General features: G+C 39.4%; 1 protein-coding gene across 2 annotated transcripts; it reads left to right on the forward strand.

Annotated features, from left to right (window-relative positions):
• The first annotated feature begins 703 nt into the window (after positions 1–703).
• LOC148041779 (65-kDa microtubule-associated protein 1-like) lies at positions 704–4,687 on the forward strand. Of its 2 annotated transcripts, XM_087682352.1 has the most exons (12): positions 704–823; positions 945–1,100; positions 1,358–1,561; positions 1,773–2,027; positions 2,118–2,324; positions 2,633–2,788; positions 2,885–3,044; positions 3,146–3,297; positions 3,499–3,586; positions 3,660–3,733; positions 3,816–3,890; positions 3,997–4,687. In XM_087682352.1, the coding sequence occupies exons 2-12, from the start codon at positions 1,041–1,043 to the stop codon at positions 4,315–4,317; spliced, it is 1,752 nt and encodes a 583-aa protein (XP_087538478.1). In that variant the 5' UTR covers positions 704–823; positions 945–1,040; the 3' UTR covers positions 4,318–4,687. The 2 variants fall into 2 exon arrangements, with proteins under 2 accessions (XP_087538478.1, XP_087538483.1); XM_087682357.1 differs by having other exon boundaries at positions 720–1,096.
• Positions 4,688–20,022: the final 15,335 nt, after the last annotated feature.

Consider the following 20,022-nt stretch of genomic DNA (forward strand, 5'->3'; position numbering starts at 1 on the left):
ATGTATAAAAGTACTAAATATATGATGCAATTTGAGCCCTAACATCCCCCTTCCCTTTCTCTAAATTCCTTTTTCTCTTTCTACATCTTCTTTTCTCTCTATCTCTATCCCCCCCCCCCCTCTCTCTATCTATCTATCTACTTTTATGTCTCCCTTCCTAGTCTCTCTCGATGTACCTCTTTCTCCCTCTCTTTATTTCTCTCTCCCCCTCCCCCTCCCTCACTCTATGTTCCTCTCTTCCCCTCTCTATCTTCCCTCCTTTTCTTTTCTCTCTCCCTACCCTCTATTTATCTTTACCTCTGTCTCTCTCTTTCTCATTATTTTTATATATCCCTCCCTAGACTCTCTGATTGTGTGTGTTGAAGAATCCCTTCGCACTTCCCTCCTCCTCCTCCTCCTCCTTCTCCTCCTTTGTGCTTCCCCTCCTCCTTTGCACTTTGCACTAGGTCACGAGTGCCTCTTGAAGGGGGAGTGTACTAACGTTACGTCGAGGGATAGTCACTTTATTGCGTCGGGTGTGACCTGGCATTAGGGTTGGGCTGGGAGTCGGGACATGCTATACTCATGTTTCAACTTTCTTTGACAAAAAAACGTTCATGAGTCTGTGGATTGGGACAGTGATGTGATGATGACGCGACTCAAAAAAACATTCAAACCTCCGAAAGTGGCAGTTTTTGGGTGGTGGGGGGGGGGGGGCAAGAGTCGAAGAGAGAGAGGACCGTTTGGTGGTTTGAAAATCAAAATGATGCGTGTGGCTGTGTTAGAAGAGAGGAGAGACACAGCCTCTCGTCCTGACTCCTTTTCCTGTTGCTCCCTTCTCGAGGTAGCCGACTCTACCTCCACTTGAACCCTCAAGTTTGAATTCCGTTTGAACCTCTCTCTCTCTCTCTCTCTCTCTCTCTCTCCGGTTTTCTTTCATTCTCGACCATCTTTCATCTTTGAAGGTGCATTTGAAAGGAATTCTCCCCGACTCTTCAGAACGCCTCATACTGGCTCCAGTTCTTCCCGTTTCGTATCCATAGCCATACCATTTCGCAGCAATGTCTCTTCCAGAGGCTCCGATCGATACTACTTGCGGCTCTCTGCTTCGTGAACTGCAGGTACAAAAGCTCCTGTCGTACGGTTGTTCCCGTTTTGGCTTGTTAGAGAATGTCAAAATTCGTCATTGTCGTTCGTCTCCTAGGACATCATATATGTCCGTCCACTCCGGATGTTCTAGTGGTTTGCTGTTATAAAATTCGAGAAATTGTACCAGATCAATCTTCCTTTGTCTTTCATGGACAAGATACATGCCCACTTCTGTTTATAAGACTGTGAAATTTGTGTGACATTGAACATTGTTTGTTTACGACAACAGCACATTTGGGACGAGGTCGGGGAGAGCGATGGCGAGCGGGACAAAATGCTGCTGCAACTAGAACAGGAATGCCTGGAGGTGTACAGGCGCAAGGTGGAGCAAGCCAGCCAAGGCCGCACACTTCTTCGTCAGGCCATTGCAGAAGCCGAGGTTGAAATTTCCTCTTTGGCCGCAACATTGGGGGATCGGACAGCTGCAGGGAAGGTAAACTCTTCATCTTTTTCCGTCCTTGACACATTTGTGCTAAGATCTCTACAAGAATCTAATAGAATTATCATATTTCCTGATTCGAACCAGTAACGCTGTTTGTAAGATTCATCAGAACACTGGTTGAGAACCAACAAAATAACAAGCTCATTAATGTGGGATACCTTTGTCTAAGCTAGCTGAGGTGTTTTGACGTTCTGATATGCAGATTGAGAAGAAAGGCAGCACTCTAAAAGAGCAGTTGCTGGCTGTTCATCCTCAATTGGAAGAGTTGCGCAAGAAGAAAGAGGAGCGGGTGAAGAGATTTGCGGATGTGAAAGGCCAAATCCAAGACATACTCGTTGAAATTGCAGGCTCCCAGCTTGGAGATGCTGCCTTGTTTGCTAATTCCACTGAGCAGGATCTTTCTTTAGAAAGGCTGGATGAGTACTACACTCACTTGCAAGCCCTCCAGAAAGAGAAGGTGTGTATGCTTGACACTTGGATTAAAAGTCTTGCTTTCTGTATCCACACTCCACATATTGATTATCCTCCTTTTGAGCTCGCATGCCAGGCTGAAAGACTTCAGAGAGTGACGGACTACATTGGCACCATAAAGAACATCTGTGCTGTTCTGTCTGCGGAGTATATGAAGATGGTGGCTGATGTGCATCCGAGCTTGGCAAAAGGCCATTCCAAGAGCATCAGCGACGACACTTTAGATGGCTTAAAGTTAACTATTCAGTCCTTGCAGCTTGAAAGAAAGCAAAGGCTTCAGAAGGTGAGTTGAATTCAGCTTTGGACTCTGAATGGTAACTTTGATTTTGGTGTAAATTGATAGAAATCTGAGAGTTAATCCAAGCGTAGGGGTCCGTATAGTTGAGTTGAACCCAGAAGTAAGGAAATTGTGAGTTGGACAAATACCAACTGTTTTAAACAGCTTCTAGCTCTGTGGGTTTCCCTTGAGCACTGGGATCGATTGTGATAGAGATTCAAGGTTTAATCTGAGTTTAGAACCTTTTTTCTTGTCTGAATTCAGATGAAATAATCAAAGCTTGTGCATTAAACACTAACGTCATGTTCTTACAGCTTCAAGGTCTGGGGGTTTCCCTTGTTGAGCTATGGAATCTGATGGATACCCCTTCAGAAGAACGAAGCAAAATTGAGCACATCACCGATGTTATAGAAGTAAAGGAAAACGAGATTTTGGGGCCTGGGCTACTGTCGGTCGAGAATCTTAAACAGGTAAATCGAATTTTTCCAGAGGTTACTCAAAGAACCCCTCCAGGGTCCACGGGGTCGGGCTGATCGTTATGGTAATGGTTGTCTTACCTCACGTAGGTTGAAGCTGAAGTGCAGAGATTAGATAAACTTAAAGCAAGTCGCATGAAAGACCTTGTCACGGAGAAACTAGAGGAATTACATGAAATTTACACCGATGCTCATGTCGAGCCTGATCCAGACGCAAGCGAGGAGAAGCTCATGGCTGTCATAGACTCTGGTTAGTGGGCCTCCTTTTTTCCTTCGTATAAATTGTCTGTACGTCTTCAGGGTCATTTTCTGCTTGTGACTAATTTTCGCTTATCTTTTTGTTATCTCAAGGTTCGTTTGATGCCTCTGATCTTTTGAAGAAGATGGATAGGCTTATTGCTGCCGCCCAGGAGGAAGCATTGAGCAGAAAAGAAATCATGGAGAAAATGGAGAAGTGGCTGGCAGCTTGTGAGGAGGAAAGTTGGCTGGAAGATTACAACCGGGTAAGAGTGAGCTAGATCAGGCAGCACGGCTTAAAGTTTTTGATTTATATTGGAGTCTCCGTATGTCAAAATGAAGATTTGTGGAAATAGAGAAATCTGTAAACATTGGAAAATAGTTCCATACAGAAAGCAAAGATGTTATGATGGGAAAATGGCTCCTTCAGAGAGTGGAGCTTGAGCGTTGTGTGTGTAATTTGCCAGGACGAAAACAGATACAATGCTAGCAGGGGTGCCCACATCAATTTAAAGCGTGCTGAAAGAGCTCGAGTAACCATCCAGAAGCTGCCAGGTAATTGCCTTCATCTCCTAGGATTAGCAGTATCTAACCACTTCATTATTAAACTGATCGATAATGCCTACAGCAATGGTGGAGACCTTGATGGCAAGGACAAAGGCTTGGGAGGAGGACCGTGGCATCCCTTTCCTTTATGATGGGGTGAGACCACAGAAACTGAAATGAATGAGAAAGTTAATATAGAACTACCAAGGATAGCTCATCAATTTTGGCTTGAATGCAGGTGCGTTTGCTCGATGTACTAAAGGAGCATAGTCTTCTGAGAAAGGAGAAAGAGCAGGAGAGGAGAAGATTAAGGGTATGGCTGGCTGCTAGCTTAGGTTTTTTGTGTTTCTGTTACTTTTCCTGGAAATGCAGCAAACTTTGCTGCAAGATGATTCTTATAGAAGAATTGGCTTTATCAGGATCAGAAGAGACTGCAAGAACAACTTATGACGGAGCAAGAGACGCTGTTTGGATCAAGGCCAAGTCCCCATAAGCCTGTTAGTGCCAAGAAAGGTCTGAGTGTGCGTGCTAACGGGAACAACAATACTCCTAATAGGCGGTTGTCTCTAGGGGGAGCTCTGCTGCAAGGAGGCGACACAGGCCCAAGGAAGAATGGGGTTACCCCTGTGCGGTCAGCTAGTGCCAAGGAGGGGAAACATCACCATGACAAGACCAGGCCATCAGTTCCTGTTGTTAATTATGTTGCCCTGACAAAGGAAGATTCTCTGGCAGTGGCATAAGAGCTGTCATTTTTCTCTCATGGAACTCGTGTGGTTATCAGTTCACCTCGCCCCTGTCGTGTGTATAGCCTGAGGCCTGTGATTGGAAAGTCAGCTAGCTCTGGCTATCGTTGGAGGTTGTAGATGTGCCCCTCCCCGTCCATGGGGTAAGTACTATGCTTGTGCTGTTGTAAGGCTTGCACGGTTTTGTACCTCATGGTGGTTGCTGCTTGCAACCTAGGTTTAACACGAATTCCATTCCATCCTTCACCCCATGGACTCAGTCAACGAATTGCAAATTGCAATGTGCAACTTTCTAGTTGCGTGAATTTCCATCTTTCATCTAGTCAAACCTTTACATCAAGTTGAATTTCATGAGACTGACCCGATCGGTGGACTTCTAGAGAGGAACTCACAATTGCAACTTTTCTCTCATCAAGACTCAAGTATCATCATCATCATGTTGCATGAATTTAACTAATTTTGCTTTTCTTACACGTATAGCTTAATAACATTTTTGATTTATATTTTTTTCTTATTTTTTACTTTTTTAAATTATCACTTCACCAACAAAAAGCTATTGTCTAAACATATTCAATGAATCTAACTAATTATGTTTTTTTTTGGGTATGTAAAATATTTTATATTAAATGAGTATATATATAACCTCATAAAAAGAGATAGCCAGCTCAAATAGAGTTGGCTAGACAGCTAGACACATCATGCAATATGACTTTGTTCCACATCAAGACACATCATGCAATTTGACTTTGTTCCACATCATGCAATTTGACTTTGTTCATTTATCGTTGAAGCTTTTTCGACAAAGGATGAACCTTGGGGCACATCTTAGTTGCAACATTTGTAAAGTGGACAAATATGACGTAGTTGCATCTTTTTCCCGATTAACTTCTTTGTGGGGAGTTTCACCATAATTGCTCTCCATAAGAACAAATTGTATCTCGTGAAAGGTGTTGCCTTCCATGTGCTCACTACCACATTGCTCAACTTTTTTAAAGATAGGGTTCTATGATATTTGGACTAGAAAGCTAAAGACGGCCAATCTTCTTTAATTCTTGAAAAATGCTTAATCAACTAGTTATATTCCTTATTAGTCATTGGGCAACCTTGTAGTCGGGGTGCCAACCTAGCTGTCTTTCATCCTAGAGATATTTCCAACATTGAACACTCTTGGAAAACATGATGGCCTTTCTTGATGACTATTAGCTCCATGGCATGAAGTGCTAGGCATGATGCTCATCTTGATTGCTAAAGAAAGGATAACTCCCTCAACTAGAGAAAAGGATGTTAATTGTGCAACTTCATGGTCTTTATTTTTGATCCTACATTAAGAGAAAATCAAACGGTTATACCATTCCAGTCTTAACTACACTTTATTTTTTATTGGACTTGAGTAATCCAAATTCACATCAAAACACACTTGAGTAGCTTTGATGCAGAGTGTTGCAATTCCTAAGCCACCCATGAAGTGCTAGGCATGATGCTCATCATTCGACTAGAGAAGAATATGAAGTGTTGCAATTCCTAAGCCACCCATGAAGTGCTAGGCATGATGCTCATCATTCAACTAGAGAAAGAATATGAACTTCTTCATTGAATAATCCCATAGGGATTCAACAAAGGGAAGCAAGCTTTCAAAAGATCACATCATGCAATTGGGACACATCTCCATTGAAACATTAGCAAAGTGGACAAAGAGGATTGAGCTGCTTCAATTTCTAAGTTAAGTTCTTGGTGGGTAGTTCACCATAATACCTCTCCATAAGAACAAATTGTATCTTGTGAAAGGCATTGTCTTCCATGTGCTCATTGCCAAACTCTTCAACTTTTTGATAGATAGAGTTCTATGATATTTGGAGTAGAAAGCATGATGCTCTAGCACCCAATCATCTCCAATTTGCTTCAATACTGATTGCAAATTGGAAAGCTAGATCCAAAGCCTTCCTTGATGATTGCTAGCTCCATGACATGAAATGTTATGCATGATGCTCATCTTGACTGCTAGAGGACGATTATGAAATGCTCATCATTCAACTAGAGAAGGATATGAACTTCTTCGTCTCACAGGGATTCAACAAAGGGAAGCAAGCTAATCAAGGCTTGCTTTCTAGATCACATAATGCAATCGGGCTTTGTTCATTCATAGTTGAAGCTTTCTCTAGAGAGGCAAACCTTAGGACACATCTTCATTGAAACATCTGCAAAGTTGACAAAGAGGACCAAGTTGCTTCAAGTTTTGAGTTAAGTAAGTTCTTGGTGGGTAGTTCACCATAATCACTCTACACAATAACAAATTATATATTGTGAAAGGCATTGTCTTCCATGTGCTCATTGCCAAACTCTTCAACTTTTTGATAGATAGAGTTCTATGATATTTGCACCCAATCATCTCCAATTTGCTTCAAGACTATTTGTAATTTGGAAAGCTAGATATCCTTCATTTTAAATTGATTCCAATTAAACTTCATCCTAGTTGTGGGTGAAGATGGCCAATCTTTTTTAATTCTTGAAAAATGCTCAATCAACTAGATGGATTCCTTAGCAGTCAAGGCAAACCTATTTAGTACCTCATAATAGTAGGGGTGCCAATCTAGCCTCCCTTCATCCTAGAGATCTTTCCAACATTGAATGACCTTGGAAAAATTGATGAATGCTTTCATTGGCTTAGACCATAAAAGGGCTATGACATCTCAAACAACCATAGTTGAAAACTAAATTGAGAGGTCTAGTGAAAAATCCCATCTCAAGGTGTTGCGGGTGGGAGGGAAGGCGAATTTAGAAAGAACTCTACTTCAACCATTTTGGATTAATTGCACCACTTCAAAGTCTTTAACCTTGATCCTACATTCAAAGAAAATTAGATAGTTAGGGGGGGGCTAGGTGAACTTAGTACTCCAAGCAGCTAGGATTAATTGCGCCACTTAAGTCTTTAACCTTGATCCCACATTCAGAGAAAATCAAACAATTATACCATTCTAGTCTTTGCCACACTTTATCTTTTATTAGAGCTTGAGCAATCCAAAATCACATCAAAATGGCCTAAGGTAGATCGAGGGGGGGGAAGGCGGGGGGGGGGGGGGGGGGGGGAAGGGCTAGGTGAACTTGAAAGAACTTTACACCAAGTATTTGTGATTAACTGCACCACATGAGAGTCTTTAATCTTGATCCTACATTTAAACAAAACCAAACTATTATACCATTCCAGGCTTTGCCACACTTTATTTTTTATCGGAGCTCGAGCAATCCAAAATCACATCAAAATAGCTTAAGGCTAATCAAAGCTAGGAAGAGACTTCAACCATCTCAAACTAAATCGAGTAGCTTTGCTATAGAGTGCTGCAATTCTCAAGCCACCCACAACCTTTCTTGATGATAGCTAGCTCCATGACACGAAGTGCCAGGCATGATGCTCATCATTCAACTAGAGAACGGATCTAAACTCTTTCATTAAATGATCCCATAGGGATTTAGCAAAGGGAAGCAGGCCAACCAAGGCTTGCTTCGAAGAGATCACATCATGCAATTGGGCTCTGTTCATTCATAGTTGAAACTTTCTCCATAGAGGGCGAACCTTGGGACACATCTTCATTGCAACATTTGCAAAGCGGACAAATAGGATTGAGTTGCTTCCTTTTCCCAATTAACTTCTTAATGGGTAGTTTTAGCATAATTACTCTCCATAAGAACAAATATACCATTCCAATCTTAACCACACTTTATTTTTTATTGGAGCTCGAGTAATCCAAAATCATATCAAGACAGCCTAAGGCTGATCAGAGTTAGGAAGCAACTTCAACCATCTTAGACTAAATTGAGTAGCTTTGCTGTAGAGTAATGCAATTCCCAAGCCACCCAAAGCCTTTCTTGATGATTGCTAGCTCCATGACATGAAGTGTGAGGCATGATGTTCATCATTCAAATAGAGAAAGGATATAAACTTCTTCATTGAATGATTCCATAGGGATTTAGCAAAGGGAAGCATGCCAATCAAGGCTTGCTTCCAAGAGATCACATCATGCAATTGGACTTTGTTCATTCATAGTTAAAGCTTTATCCAGAGAGGTGAACTTTGGGACACATCTTCATTGAAACATTTGCAAAGTAGACAAAGAAGATTGAGTTACTTCAATTTTTGAGTTAAGTTCTTGGTCTACTATTTGCCATAATTACTCTTCTTATAAGAACAAATCATATCTCATGAAAGTCATTGCCAAACTCCTTAGCTTTTTTATAGATAGAGTTCTATGTTATTTGGACTAGAAAACATGATACTTTGGCACTGAATAATCTCCAATTTGATTCAAGATTGAATGCAATTTGGAAAGCTAGATATCCTTCATTTTAAGTTGCTTCCAATCAAACTTCATCCTAGTTGTGGGTGAAGATGGCCAATCTTCTTTAATTCTTGAAAAAAAGCTTAACCAACTAGTTGGATTCCTTAGCGATCAAGGCAAACCTATTTAGTACCTCATAGTAGGTAGGGGTGCCAATCTAGCCTCCCTTCATCCTAGAGATCTTTCCAACATTGAATGACCTTGGAAAACCTAATGAATGCTTTGATTGGCTTAGACCACAAAAAGGCTATGGCATCTAAAACAACCATAGTTGAAAACTAAATTGAGAGGTCTAGTGAATAATTCCATCTCGAGGTGTTGCAGGGTGGGAGGGGGGGGGGGGGTGAGGGAAGGTGATTAGAAAGAACTCTACTTCAAGCATTTAGGATTAACTGCACCACTTCAAAGTTTTTAACCTTGATCCTACATTCAGAGAAAATCAGATAGTTAGGGGGGGGGGGGGGGGACTAGGTGAACTTAGTATTCCAAGCATTTACTATTAATTGCACCACTTACGTCTTTAACCTTGATCCCATATTCAGAGAAAATCAAACAATTATACCATTCTAGTCTTTGCCACACTTTATCTTTTATTGGAGCTTGAGCAATCCAAAATCACATCAAAACGGCCTAAGGCAGATCAAAGGGGGGAGGGGGGGCACTGGGTGAATTGAAAGAACTCTACACCAAGTATTTGTGATTAATTTCACCACTTGAGAGTCTTTAATGTTGATCCTTCATTCAGAGAAAACCAGATGCTTATACCATTCTAGTCTTTGCCACACTTTATTTTTAATGGGAGCTTGTATAATCCAAAACCACATCAAAACAGCCTAAGGTTGATCAGAGTTAGGAAGAAACTTCAACCAACTCAGACTAAATTGAGTAGCTCTGCTAGAGTGATGTAATTCCCAAGCCACCCGCCACAACCTTTCTTGACAACAACTAGCTCCATGACAAGAAGTGCTAGGCATGATGCTCATCATTTAACTAGAGAATGGATCTAAAATTTTTCATTAAATGATCCCATAGAGATTTAGCAAAGGGAAGTAGGCCAGTTAGGGCTTGCTTCCAAGAGATCACATCATGCAATTGGTCTTTGTTCATTCACAGTTGAAGCTTTCTCCATAGAGGGTGAACCTTGGGACACATCTTCATTGAAGCATTTGCAAAGTGGACAGACAAGACTGAGTTGCTTCCATTTTCCAACTAAGTTCTTGGCAGGTAGTTTCACCATAATCACTCTCCATAAGAACAAATTGTATCTCATGAAAGGTGTTGCTTTCCATGTGCTCACTACCAAAATCCTGAGCTTTTTGATAGATAGAGTTTTATTATATTTTGACTAGAAAGCATGATATAATAGCACCCAATCATCTCTAGTTTGCTTTGGGAGTGACCACAATTCGGAAACCTAGATATCCCTTATTTTAAATTGATTCCAATCATAAGTCATCCTAGTTTTGGGTGAAGATGGCCAATCTTCTTTAATTCTTGGAAAAAGCTTAATCAACTAGTTGGATTTCTTATCATCTCACAAAGTAAACCTACTTAGTACCTCATAGTAGGGGTACCTATCTATCTTCCTTCATCATAGAGATCTTTTCAACATCAAACACCCTTGGAGTTCGAGAGTTGAAAGCCAAATCGAGAGATCTAGTGAGGAATCCCCTCTCAAGGGGGGGAGGGGGGGGTAGGGGGGCCTACTTGAACTTAGAAAGAACTCTACTCCAAGCATTTAGGATTCATTGTGCCACTTCAAAGTCTTTACTCTTGATCCTACATTTAGAGGAAATCAAACGGTTATAACATTCCTGTCTTAACCACACTTTATTTTTTATTAGAGCTCGAGTAATCCAAATCACATAATGATAGCCTAAGGCTAATCAAAGTTATGAAACACTTCAACCATCTTAGGCTAAATTAAGTAGCTTTGGTGTAGAGTGTTGCAATTCCCAAGCCACACAAAGCCTTTCTTGATGACTGCTAGCTCCATGACATGAAGTGTGAGGCATGATGCTCATCATTTAATTAGAGAAAGGATATGAACTTCTTCATTGAATGATCCCATAGGGATTCTGGAAAGGGAAGTAGGCCAATCAAGGCTTGCTTCCAAGAGATCACATCATGCAATTGGGCTTTGTTCGTTAATAGTTGAAGCTTTCTCTAGAGAGGCGAAGTTTGGGACACATCTTAATCGAAAAATTTGCAAAGTGGACAAAGAGGACTGAGTTACTTCAATTGTTGAGTTAAGTTCTTGGTGTATTGTTCACCGTAATTACTTTTCAAAACAAATCGTATCTTGTGAAAGACATTGCCTTCCATGCGCTCACTTCCAAACTCCTTATCATTTTGACAAATAGAGCTCTATGTTATTTAGACTAGAAAGCATGATACTTTAGCACCCAATCATCTCCAATTTGCTTCAAGATTGAATGCAATTTAGAAAGCTACAAATCCTTCATTTTGAATTGATTCCAATCAAACTTCAAAATCACGTAAGGCCGATCAGAGTTAGAAAGAAAATTCAATCATCTCAAACTAAATTGAGTAGCTCATATATAGAGTGCTGCAATTCACAAGCCACCCAAAGCCTTTCTTGACAATAGTTGGCTCCATGACACGAAGTGCTAGGCATGACGTTCTAGTCGTCATTCAACTAGAGAAAGGATGTAAACTTCTTCTTTAAATGATTCTACATGGATTTAGCAAAGGGAAGTATGTCAATAAAGGCTTGCCTCCAAGAGATCACATCATGGAATTGGGCTCTCTCCATTCATAGTTGAAACTTTCTCCACAAAGGGCGAACCTTGGGACACATATTCATTGCAACATCTGCAAAGTGGACAAAAAAGGGCGAACCTTGGGACACATCTTCATTGGAACATCTGCAAAGTGGACAAAAAAGTCCGAGCTGCTTTATTTTCCCAATTAACTTTTTGGGGGGTAGTTTCACCATAATTACTCTCCATAAGAACAAATTGTATCATGTGAAAGGCATTGCCTTGCATGTGCTTACTACCAAACTCCTCATCTTTTTGATAGATAGAGTTCTATGATATTTTGACTAGAAAGATACTTTAGCACCCAATCATGTCAAATTTTCTTCAAGACTGAATGCAATTTGGAAACCTCGATACCCCTCATTTGAAATTGATTCCAATAGAACTTCATCATACTTCTGGGTGAAGATGGCCAATCTTCTTTAATTATTGAAGAATACCTAATCAAGTAGTTGGATTCCTTCATTAGGGCCAAAATTTTTCAGCACGTGGTATATGAGGAGATGTTGGCACAATTTGTGTTGATCAAATCCTCCCCTCCTACACGAAAAATTTCAGCTAATGAGCTTGGCTATGGCTTTAGCAAGATTTGACAAGGATTCTTCAAGTCTTCTAGCAAACATATTGAACTATCTCCCATTCTCTTGATCATTCTTGACCTCCCAAACCTTGGCTATGGCAGATTTATGACAACAGTGAGTTTTTTCCGAAACTTCTTCAAAATGTCAAAGGGCTTTTGTTCTAACTAGCATCCTTGAGCTTGTTCGGCACTCATTGAACCGACATTGAAGATTTCTTGCAAGATTAGAGCACTTCTACTCTTGAAATGAGTCAAAACAAGGCAGCCACTTGAATTCTCATAAATTTTGATCTTTGAAGCATGTTATCATGGGGCTTTTGGTTCTTGATGCATCCTAAAGTTTCTATGCATGGGATTATATCAAGAATTCATGGTCTTGTATCAATATTGCAAGAATAGGGCTTCTTCTTGGCATTGCAAGTGTATGGGCATCATATGCAAGGTTATGTGTTACAATGGAGGAGTTATCCATCAAGGATTGAAGTCTTCTCCCCTTTTGATGCTTATTATTGATTCCCTTTCAAATTTGTAGCCAGATTTAGGCTACAAGGATCACTTCTATCAAGCTTTTGGATATTGGAGCTTTCTTGAGAGAAATTGGAGTCTATGAGCTACATATTCCTCATGGGGATTGTAATTTGAGGATATTATTGGCTACATCAAGCGAGTGTTCAAGAATTTCAAGTCTCATATGGGTATTGGAGTTTCCATAATCATCTACTTCAACAATGCACGAGGCATTTCTTAATTTTGCTCTTAGTCCCTTTATAATCCAATTGTTTAAGCCATTCATTTGTTGAAAAGGGATAACTAAGAGTAATCCCATTTGAGAATAACCATTTGATTGCATATAGACCCAACTTAGGGCTGAATGATGTCATGTTGAATTCTTTTCATCTTACCCAATAAAAATCAGTAGCCAATTGTTGCTAATTCCTTCCATTTTTTGAAAAAAAATTGTGCTAATCCTAACTCTGAATTGCTTTATGTGATTGAATGCAATATGGCTGAAAATAAGAATCATTCAGTAAGTGGAATAGAATCGTAAAGCAGTGAGTCATTGCTATAGGTATTCCTTGCCCATATTCATTTCAATTAAGTCCTATTCCATTTTGTTCTTGCATATCATGAAATCGTAAGATTTTGATTCAACTATGCACATCATACATTGATTGATGGAATACTAGCTCTGCCATGTATATTTCGACTGAGGAAAAAGGTCGAAGTCGGACAAGATAACAAGATAAAAGAGAGGTGACCCTCCCTTGCTATTTAAGACTCTGTAGGGGTGCACAACTTGACTCGAAAAGAACTTTGCACACCTTCCAGAGTTTCAGAGCCCATTTAGGTGCTTGTCCAACTGTTTTATCCCTCACCATACGTGGTGGACCATGGAAGACCACTTGGGAAAGAGTGGATGAAGATTTGAAGACTAGGGGTACCTAACAGGGCAGTTTGTGACATCCTTGGGCAAATATACAGGTCTTTCCAACAAATACCTATCAATTGCAGGTGTTTTTTGGATACTTACAGGTGCCTTACAGCCCATCACAGGTCTATTAATTGTTTTGGAGGTCTATAGGTAATACAAGATTCATTTCAGGGTGAAACATGGCTTCTATAGGGTGTTAACAGGTTGCAAGAATTCACTAGACACATACACAGTTTCTATTATAGAAAATTCTATCATGATCTGATTTGGGATCTTAATAGCTTGATTTGAAAAAAGGATGTTAAGATTTCGTTTAAATAAAAAATTTTAGTAAATCGGGAGTAAAAGTTATGGTCTATTTTTTGATAGGGGTCCTAGTGGACTGCACTTAGATAGGCTGATAGGGGTGAACTGTTTGAGTTCATTTTACCCATATACCCTAGTGCAAGCTGAGATCTTGCTATATCTGAGTATCCTTGATATATAAGCTTTGTTTGGATCAATAAACCATTGGCATTGGTGCAATACTAAGCAAGTTATTGACAGTTTTCTTCTCCACAGTCATTTTGACAACACCTATCCTTAATGGGCAAGCACAAGAGAAAAGATCAATTTATTGGGACCATTCAAGAAGATATCAGAGAATACATCAACGATAAAAACAAAACTAATGAAGGCCTCAATCATGACCAACAATATGATGATGTAAGCGTTGGTAATGCTCATAGTCCACGATTGGGTAATGATGGAAATCCCTTGTCTCACAAACCTTTTGAAGATCACATGCTTTCAAGAGAGATGCATATGCTCAACATTGGGATGCATGATGAATATGAGTAACTTTCCAAATCTTTGGAAAAGATTGAGAACACATCCAATAAAGTGGATGAAGGACTTCAGCAATTGGTCAAGTTCATGAAGAGTGGGTTTGAGGATGTAGTAGCAGCTATCAAGGATTTGAAGACTTAAACCACATCTTTTATACCAAATGAACCCACTACTCATATTGAAAATACTTCAACCCAGCCCTCCAATATGAAAGGAAAGGGGATTGATCAGCCTATTATGTCAACCTTTGAGAAAGGAGAGCCATCCACATTGAGGAGTCCTCATTACCAGCCACCAATATCATCAAAGCACCATGCCCGTCCTCAATTCAATCCAAGATGTGAGGCTACTTATGAAGAAGAGGAGGACATAAGAGAAGAAGAGAATGAGGAGTTTCATGGATGTGACCCCTTCTACAAATCTTTTCTCTCTCAATCTACCATTATGCAAAAAGAATTTGACTTTCATGATAAGAGTGGAAGATTTGATGAAAGAAGGTCATTTCATGATATCACCAACAAAGATAAGTCATTTTATGGTCAGCCCACTAATGGACAACATCATTCTTTTGGATTGGGACAACCGAATCATGGTGGTAATAATCCTAGAGACCAAATTCTTTTGGAAGAGATTCAATGAATAGAGATTTTTTGAGACAATCATCTTTTGGGCAACACTCCAATCATTTCCAACCAACTTATAATGAAAGGGAGTACAAAGAAAAGATTACCATTTCTAACTTCAAGGGGGGGATAATGCATCTCCAATGGAGTGGGAAGAATAGGCAAACAAATTAGAGATGTACTTTGCACTTTTTCCTCACCATGATGAAGCCAAGATCTATTTTGTAGCACTCCATCTTGAAGGCTATGCGCATACATGGTAGAGATATATGCAAAGAGTTGGTCATAATTTTGCTTCTTGGGAGGATTTTAAGAAGACAATGTTAGAAGTGTTTGTCTCTCCAATGGAAAAAGAAAGATTGAAAAGAAGATGGTATGGTCTTCAACAACGAGGCATGTCCGTTTGTGATTACTCTAACATGTTTCTTAATATTTCTATGTACATTGAAGGGATTGATGATTTGCCCAAGTTAAACAAATATATCTTTGGTCTAGATTCAACCCTCTCTTCGGAAGTAGGTAAAATGCAGTGCCCAAGACAATTCATGAAGCCATTTTATTTGCTAAAAGGTATGGGCAGAAATATAGAAGAGAATCTTCAGCCAAAAAGTGCAAGGTATTCATTACCTAATCAGCCTTCAAGGGTTGGAGCACATTTCAGCCAGCAAAGGGATGTTTATAGGCAGTAAGGCAAGGGGACTAGTACCTACAGCAGTAATTATAGCAAGTTGCCTACATATCCAATGGTCTATGGATCAAAACCAAGTGGATGAAATGGTCATAGACCAATGGTTGAAGAAAAACAGAGCTTTGCAAGGGTTGCAAATGCACAAAAGGGATCTCAAAACAACACTTACAACAAAGTTATTTCAAATGAACAAATTAGAGACATGAGGGCAAAAGGGTTATGCTTCTAGTGTGGAGAAAAGTGGACACAAGACCATAGACTAAAATGCAAATCCAAAAATAGCAAGCTTAACTTTTTCATCATCAATGAGCCGGATGAGAATGAAAGTGAAGAGGGGAATGTATTTCAGATAGAAGCAAACCCTATGGTTGAAGAAATGCATGATAAAGATGAAGGAAATAGTGATGAATTTTATGATATTGTGGACAATTTTCCTTTTGAGCCGGGTGGTTCTTTATGTGGAATTTCTCATGATGCATGGATCGGTTGTGAAGGAGAAAACACCCTTAGACTTGAGGGGTTGATCAATGGTAGAAAATTTTACCTTTTCATTGATACGGGCATCACCCATAGCTTTATTAATATCAAATCTTTGCATGGGTTGAGATTGCTTCCTCAACAAATGCAAGCGATGTTGAAGATTCAAGTTGCTAATGGAGCTTATGCATCAAATAATAAAGTATGCCTACACACTTCTATTACTCTATCTCCTTCATGTATTATGAAAGTGGACTTGATCACTTTAGAAATGGGTCCCATAGATATTGTCATTGGCTGCGATTGGTTGAAAGCCATTGGAAATATTTCTTTGGACATGCAAAACATGCTGATGGAATTCCAATGGAATACTGGACAGCCTATAATATTGAAGGGCATTGGTTAAAAGCAAATGGAACTCATCTCTATGAAGATGTATAAAGAAATCAATGCACGATCATGCATATTCACTCTTTTGCTTGCGAAAGTGGATGAAGAGTAGTCACCAAATAAGCCATCGTCTTCTTCAAAGCAAAAGGATCCAAGAATGGAAAAGCTATTGGAGGAATACAAAGATTTATTTTAGCAACCATCATCTTTGCCTCGAAAGAGAGAGGTAGACCACCCTATTGACTTGCTGCCCAACACAAAACCCATCAACAAACCTCCCTATCGCTTGTCAAAGTTTGAAAGGAAAGAAGTGGAAAGATAAGTTAAAAAGCTACTGCAAATGGGTTTGATTCAGCCAAGTCAATCTTCGTTTGCCTCTCCTGTGCTCTTGGTTAAGAAGAAAGATGGATCTTTTCATATGTGCATTGATTATAGGGAGCTTAACAAGTCCAGGGTGAAGAAATAGATACCTGATTTCTCGCATTGATGACCTCTTGGATGAGTTCAAATATGAAAAGGTCTTCACCAAGTTTGATCTTTGTTCGGGCTATCATCAAATTTGAATGAAGGAAGGGGATGAGCATAAAACAACCTTTAGGACTGAAAGAGGGTTATATCACTTCTTGGTCATGCCATTTGGGCTTTCAAATGCACTCGCTACTTTTCAAGCACTCATGAATAAGATATTGCAGCCTTTCTTGTTCAAAACAGTCCTTGTATTCTTTGATGATATCCTCATTTATGGCAAATCCAAGGATGATCATTTAATGCATGTGCGAGAGGTCTTTGACACATTACGAAGACACACACTCTTTGCCAAAATGTCAAAGTGTTCTTTCATGGAAGATGAAGTGAAATACTTGGTTCACATTGTGGGAGAACAAGGCATTCGTGTGGATCCTAACAAGGTGAAATGTGTCAAAGAGTGGCCTATTCCTATGAATTCTACTTCCTTGAGAGGTTTCCTTGGATTATCTTTATTCTATAGGAGGTTTATAAAAAATTATGCTTATGTGGCGGCTCCTTTGACCAATAGGTTGAAGAAAGAGGATTTCTTTTGGGACTCCATAGAGCTTTAATGAGCTGAAATCTCTATTGGTTTCAGCATCTATTCTTATATGCACGGATTTCTCTAAGGAATTCATTATATGTGCGGATGTTAGTGAAAGAGGAGTTGGGGCTATTTTGTATCAAGGCCATGGGGTTATAGCCTATGAAAGTTGCAAGCTTGATGACAAGGAGCATCAACTACATGTCTATGAACAAGAGATGTTGGCAATTTTCCATACTATCAAAAAGTGGCATCACTATATATATGGCAGCCATTTCAAGGTGAAGAGAGATCATCGAGTGTTGAAATACTTTCTTTCTCAACCAAATTTGTCCCCTAAACAAAGGAGCTGGCTAGCTACTCTTCAAAGCTATGATTTTGAAATATCCTACATGGCTGGAAAAGATAATGTTGTGGCGGATGCTTTATCATGTATGTGGATATGTTCTTTATCTTGAATTTCAATTGTACATAAGGATTGGATTCTTGACATCATCCAAGAAGAATATTTGCTTGATGAACAAGCATCAAAGATGATGAAGGAATTTCAGCAAGGAAAAGGAGAAGAGTATCCCAATTTCAATTGGCACAACAGACTTTTATGGTATCATGGTAGAGTCTACTTGACACCACAATCCTCTTTCAAAGACCGTATTTTGCATGAGATGCATTCTTCACCTTTAGTAGGCCATCATGGGCTGTTCAAAACATTTGACAACATCCATATGAGTTTCTATTGGAAGGGCATTTGGCAGGATGTCAAGGACTATGTGATGCAATGTCTTCTGTGTCAACAAAATAAAGACTCATTTCTTCTACTCGACGGATTACTTTAGCCACTCCTTATTTCTCAAGGCAAGTGGACTGATATCTCTATGGATTTAATTGTGGGATTGCCTACAACTAAGCACGGGTGGAATAGCATTTATTTGGTAGTTGATCAGTTGACTAAATCAGCCCATTTCATCCCAAATAAGGCCCAATTTACAACAAAGCAAGTGGCTCGACAATTCATGGAATGTATTTTCAAGCTTCATGGTATGCCAATGAAGATTATGTCTGATCGCGACACTAAGTTTATGGGCATATTTTGGAGGAGTTTGTTCTCTTCAATGGGGAATATGTTGACTCCTAGTACCGCATATCACCCACAAATGGATGGGCGTACTGAAAGAGTTAGCAAATGGCTAGAAGTTTATTTGATGCAGTTTTACCATGAGACACAAAATACATGGACCAATGACTCCATCTTGTGGAGTTTTGTTACAAAAATAATTATCATATGAGCATTGGAATGTCTCCTTTTGAAGCTTTATATGGCTACAAAGTACAAGTACCCTCTGCATTGTTTCATGAAGATGTAAATCCACAAGCATGTGAGGAGTTGGAAAAGACGGAGGCGCTTATGAAGCAATGTAAGGACAACATTCATAAAGCTCAAGAGACAATGAATGTCTATGCAGATGAGAAAAGAAGACGTGAAGTTTGAGGAAGATAAATGGGTATTCTTGAAGGTTTCCAAGTCACGTTATGCTTCTCTTAAAGGTAGACACAACAAACTTGCTCATAGGTTTTATGGTCCTTATCGTATTGTCAAGTGAGTTGGGGATCCTACTTATCAACTAGACTTACCTTCAACCACAAGAATCCATAATGTCTTTCATGTGTCTCAGCTTAAAAGGTATGTGAGACCTCAAATTCAAGTTCTTGAAGCACTACCTCCTTTAGATGATGATGGTTTGATCATCTATGAGTCCAAAAAGATTATTGGCAAGTGGGAGAAGGTTCTAAGGAACCATATTCTTGTGGAATACCTTATTAAATGGGAGGGTTTGCCTATTCAAGAGTCTTCATGGCAACAAGCATCATATTTGGAACAATTTCCATGGCTTAAGCAAGAGGACAATTCATAAACTGGCAGTAAACAACTTGCTGTATTAAATTTCTGTTAGAAAGTAAATTGTCTTATCGGCATTAAAATTCAATTTTGAAAGCATGGCTGATACTACATGTTGTCCTCTACATTTCTATCTCTTGCATATGAAAATCAACCACTTCTAACTCAAGATATGGCCAATTTCGTACAACAACCTGTTTTCGACAATTTACAATAGTTTGTTCCATTTATGTGGTCCATCTTCATCAACTTCTTTGATCTTCATCAACATGGAGCTTTATTTCAACGTGATTTCTAATACTTCAAGCTATCTTTGTAATCATTGGAGCCCCAAGAGGAACACCAAGGAAAAGGGAATTCTCTTGCAAGAAAATCTATCTTGTAACATCAACAAGCTTTTATTTCATTCTTTTGATCATCAAAACAAATAAAACAGCAATTCTTCACGCAGCATCATAGTAGATTTCTCCCACGGATTTGATAGAATCAACCATCATCTTCAACATCTTCATAGAATCCACCAATATAACAAATAACACAAAATAATACACCATCTTTTGAATGGAAATCAATCATATATTATTCATCTTCAATGTCTTCATAGTTCTCTCTCTCAATCTCT

This window comes from Lygodium microphyllum, chromosome 1, assembly GCF_053477565.2.
Source record: "Lygodium microphyllum isolate KBCC chromosome 1, Lygodium_microphyllum_v1.1.10, whole genome shotgun sequence".
NCBI lineage: Eukaryota > Viridiplantae > Streptophyta > Polypodiopsida > Schizaeales > Lygodiaceae > Lygodium > Lygodium microphyllum.

Excerpts from the sequence above, each read along its gene's own strand:
- LOC148041779 (XM_087682352.1), top strand. The coding sequence starts at position 1,041 with ATGTCTCTTCCAGAGGCTCCGATCGATACTACTTGCGGCTCTCTGCTT. Across the intron at positions 3,045-3,145 it reads CATGGCTGTCATAGACTCTG|GTTCGTTTGATGCCTCTGAT; the intron begins GTTAGTGGGCCT and ends TGTTATCTCAAG. Across the intron at positions 3,587-3,659 it reads AACCATCCAGAAGCTGCCAG|CAATGGTGGAGACCTTGATG; the intron begins GTAATTGCCTTC and ends TAATGCCTACAG.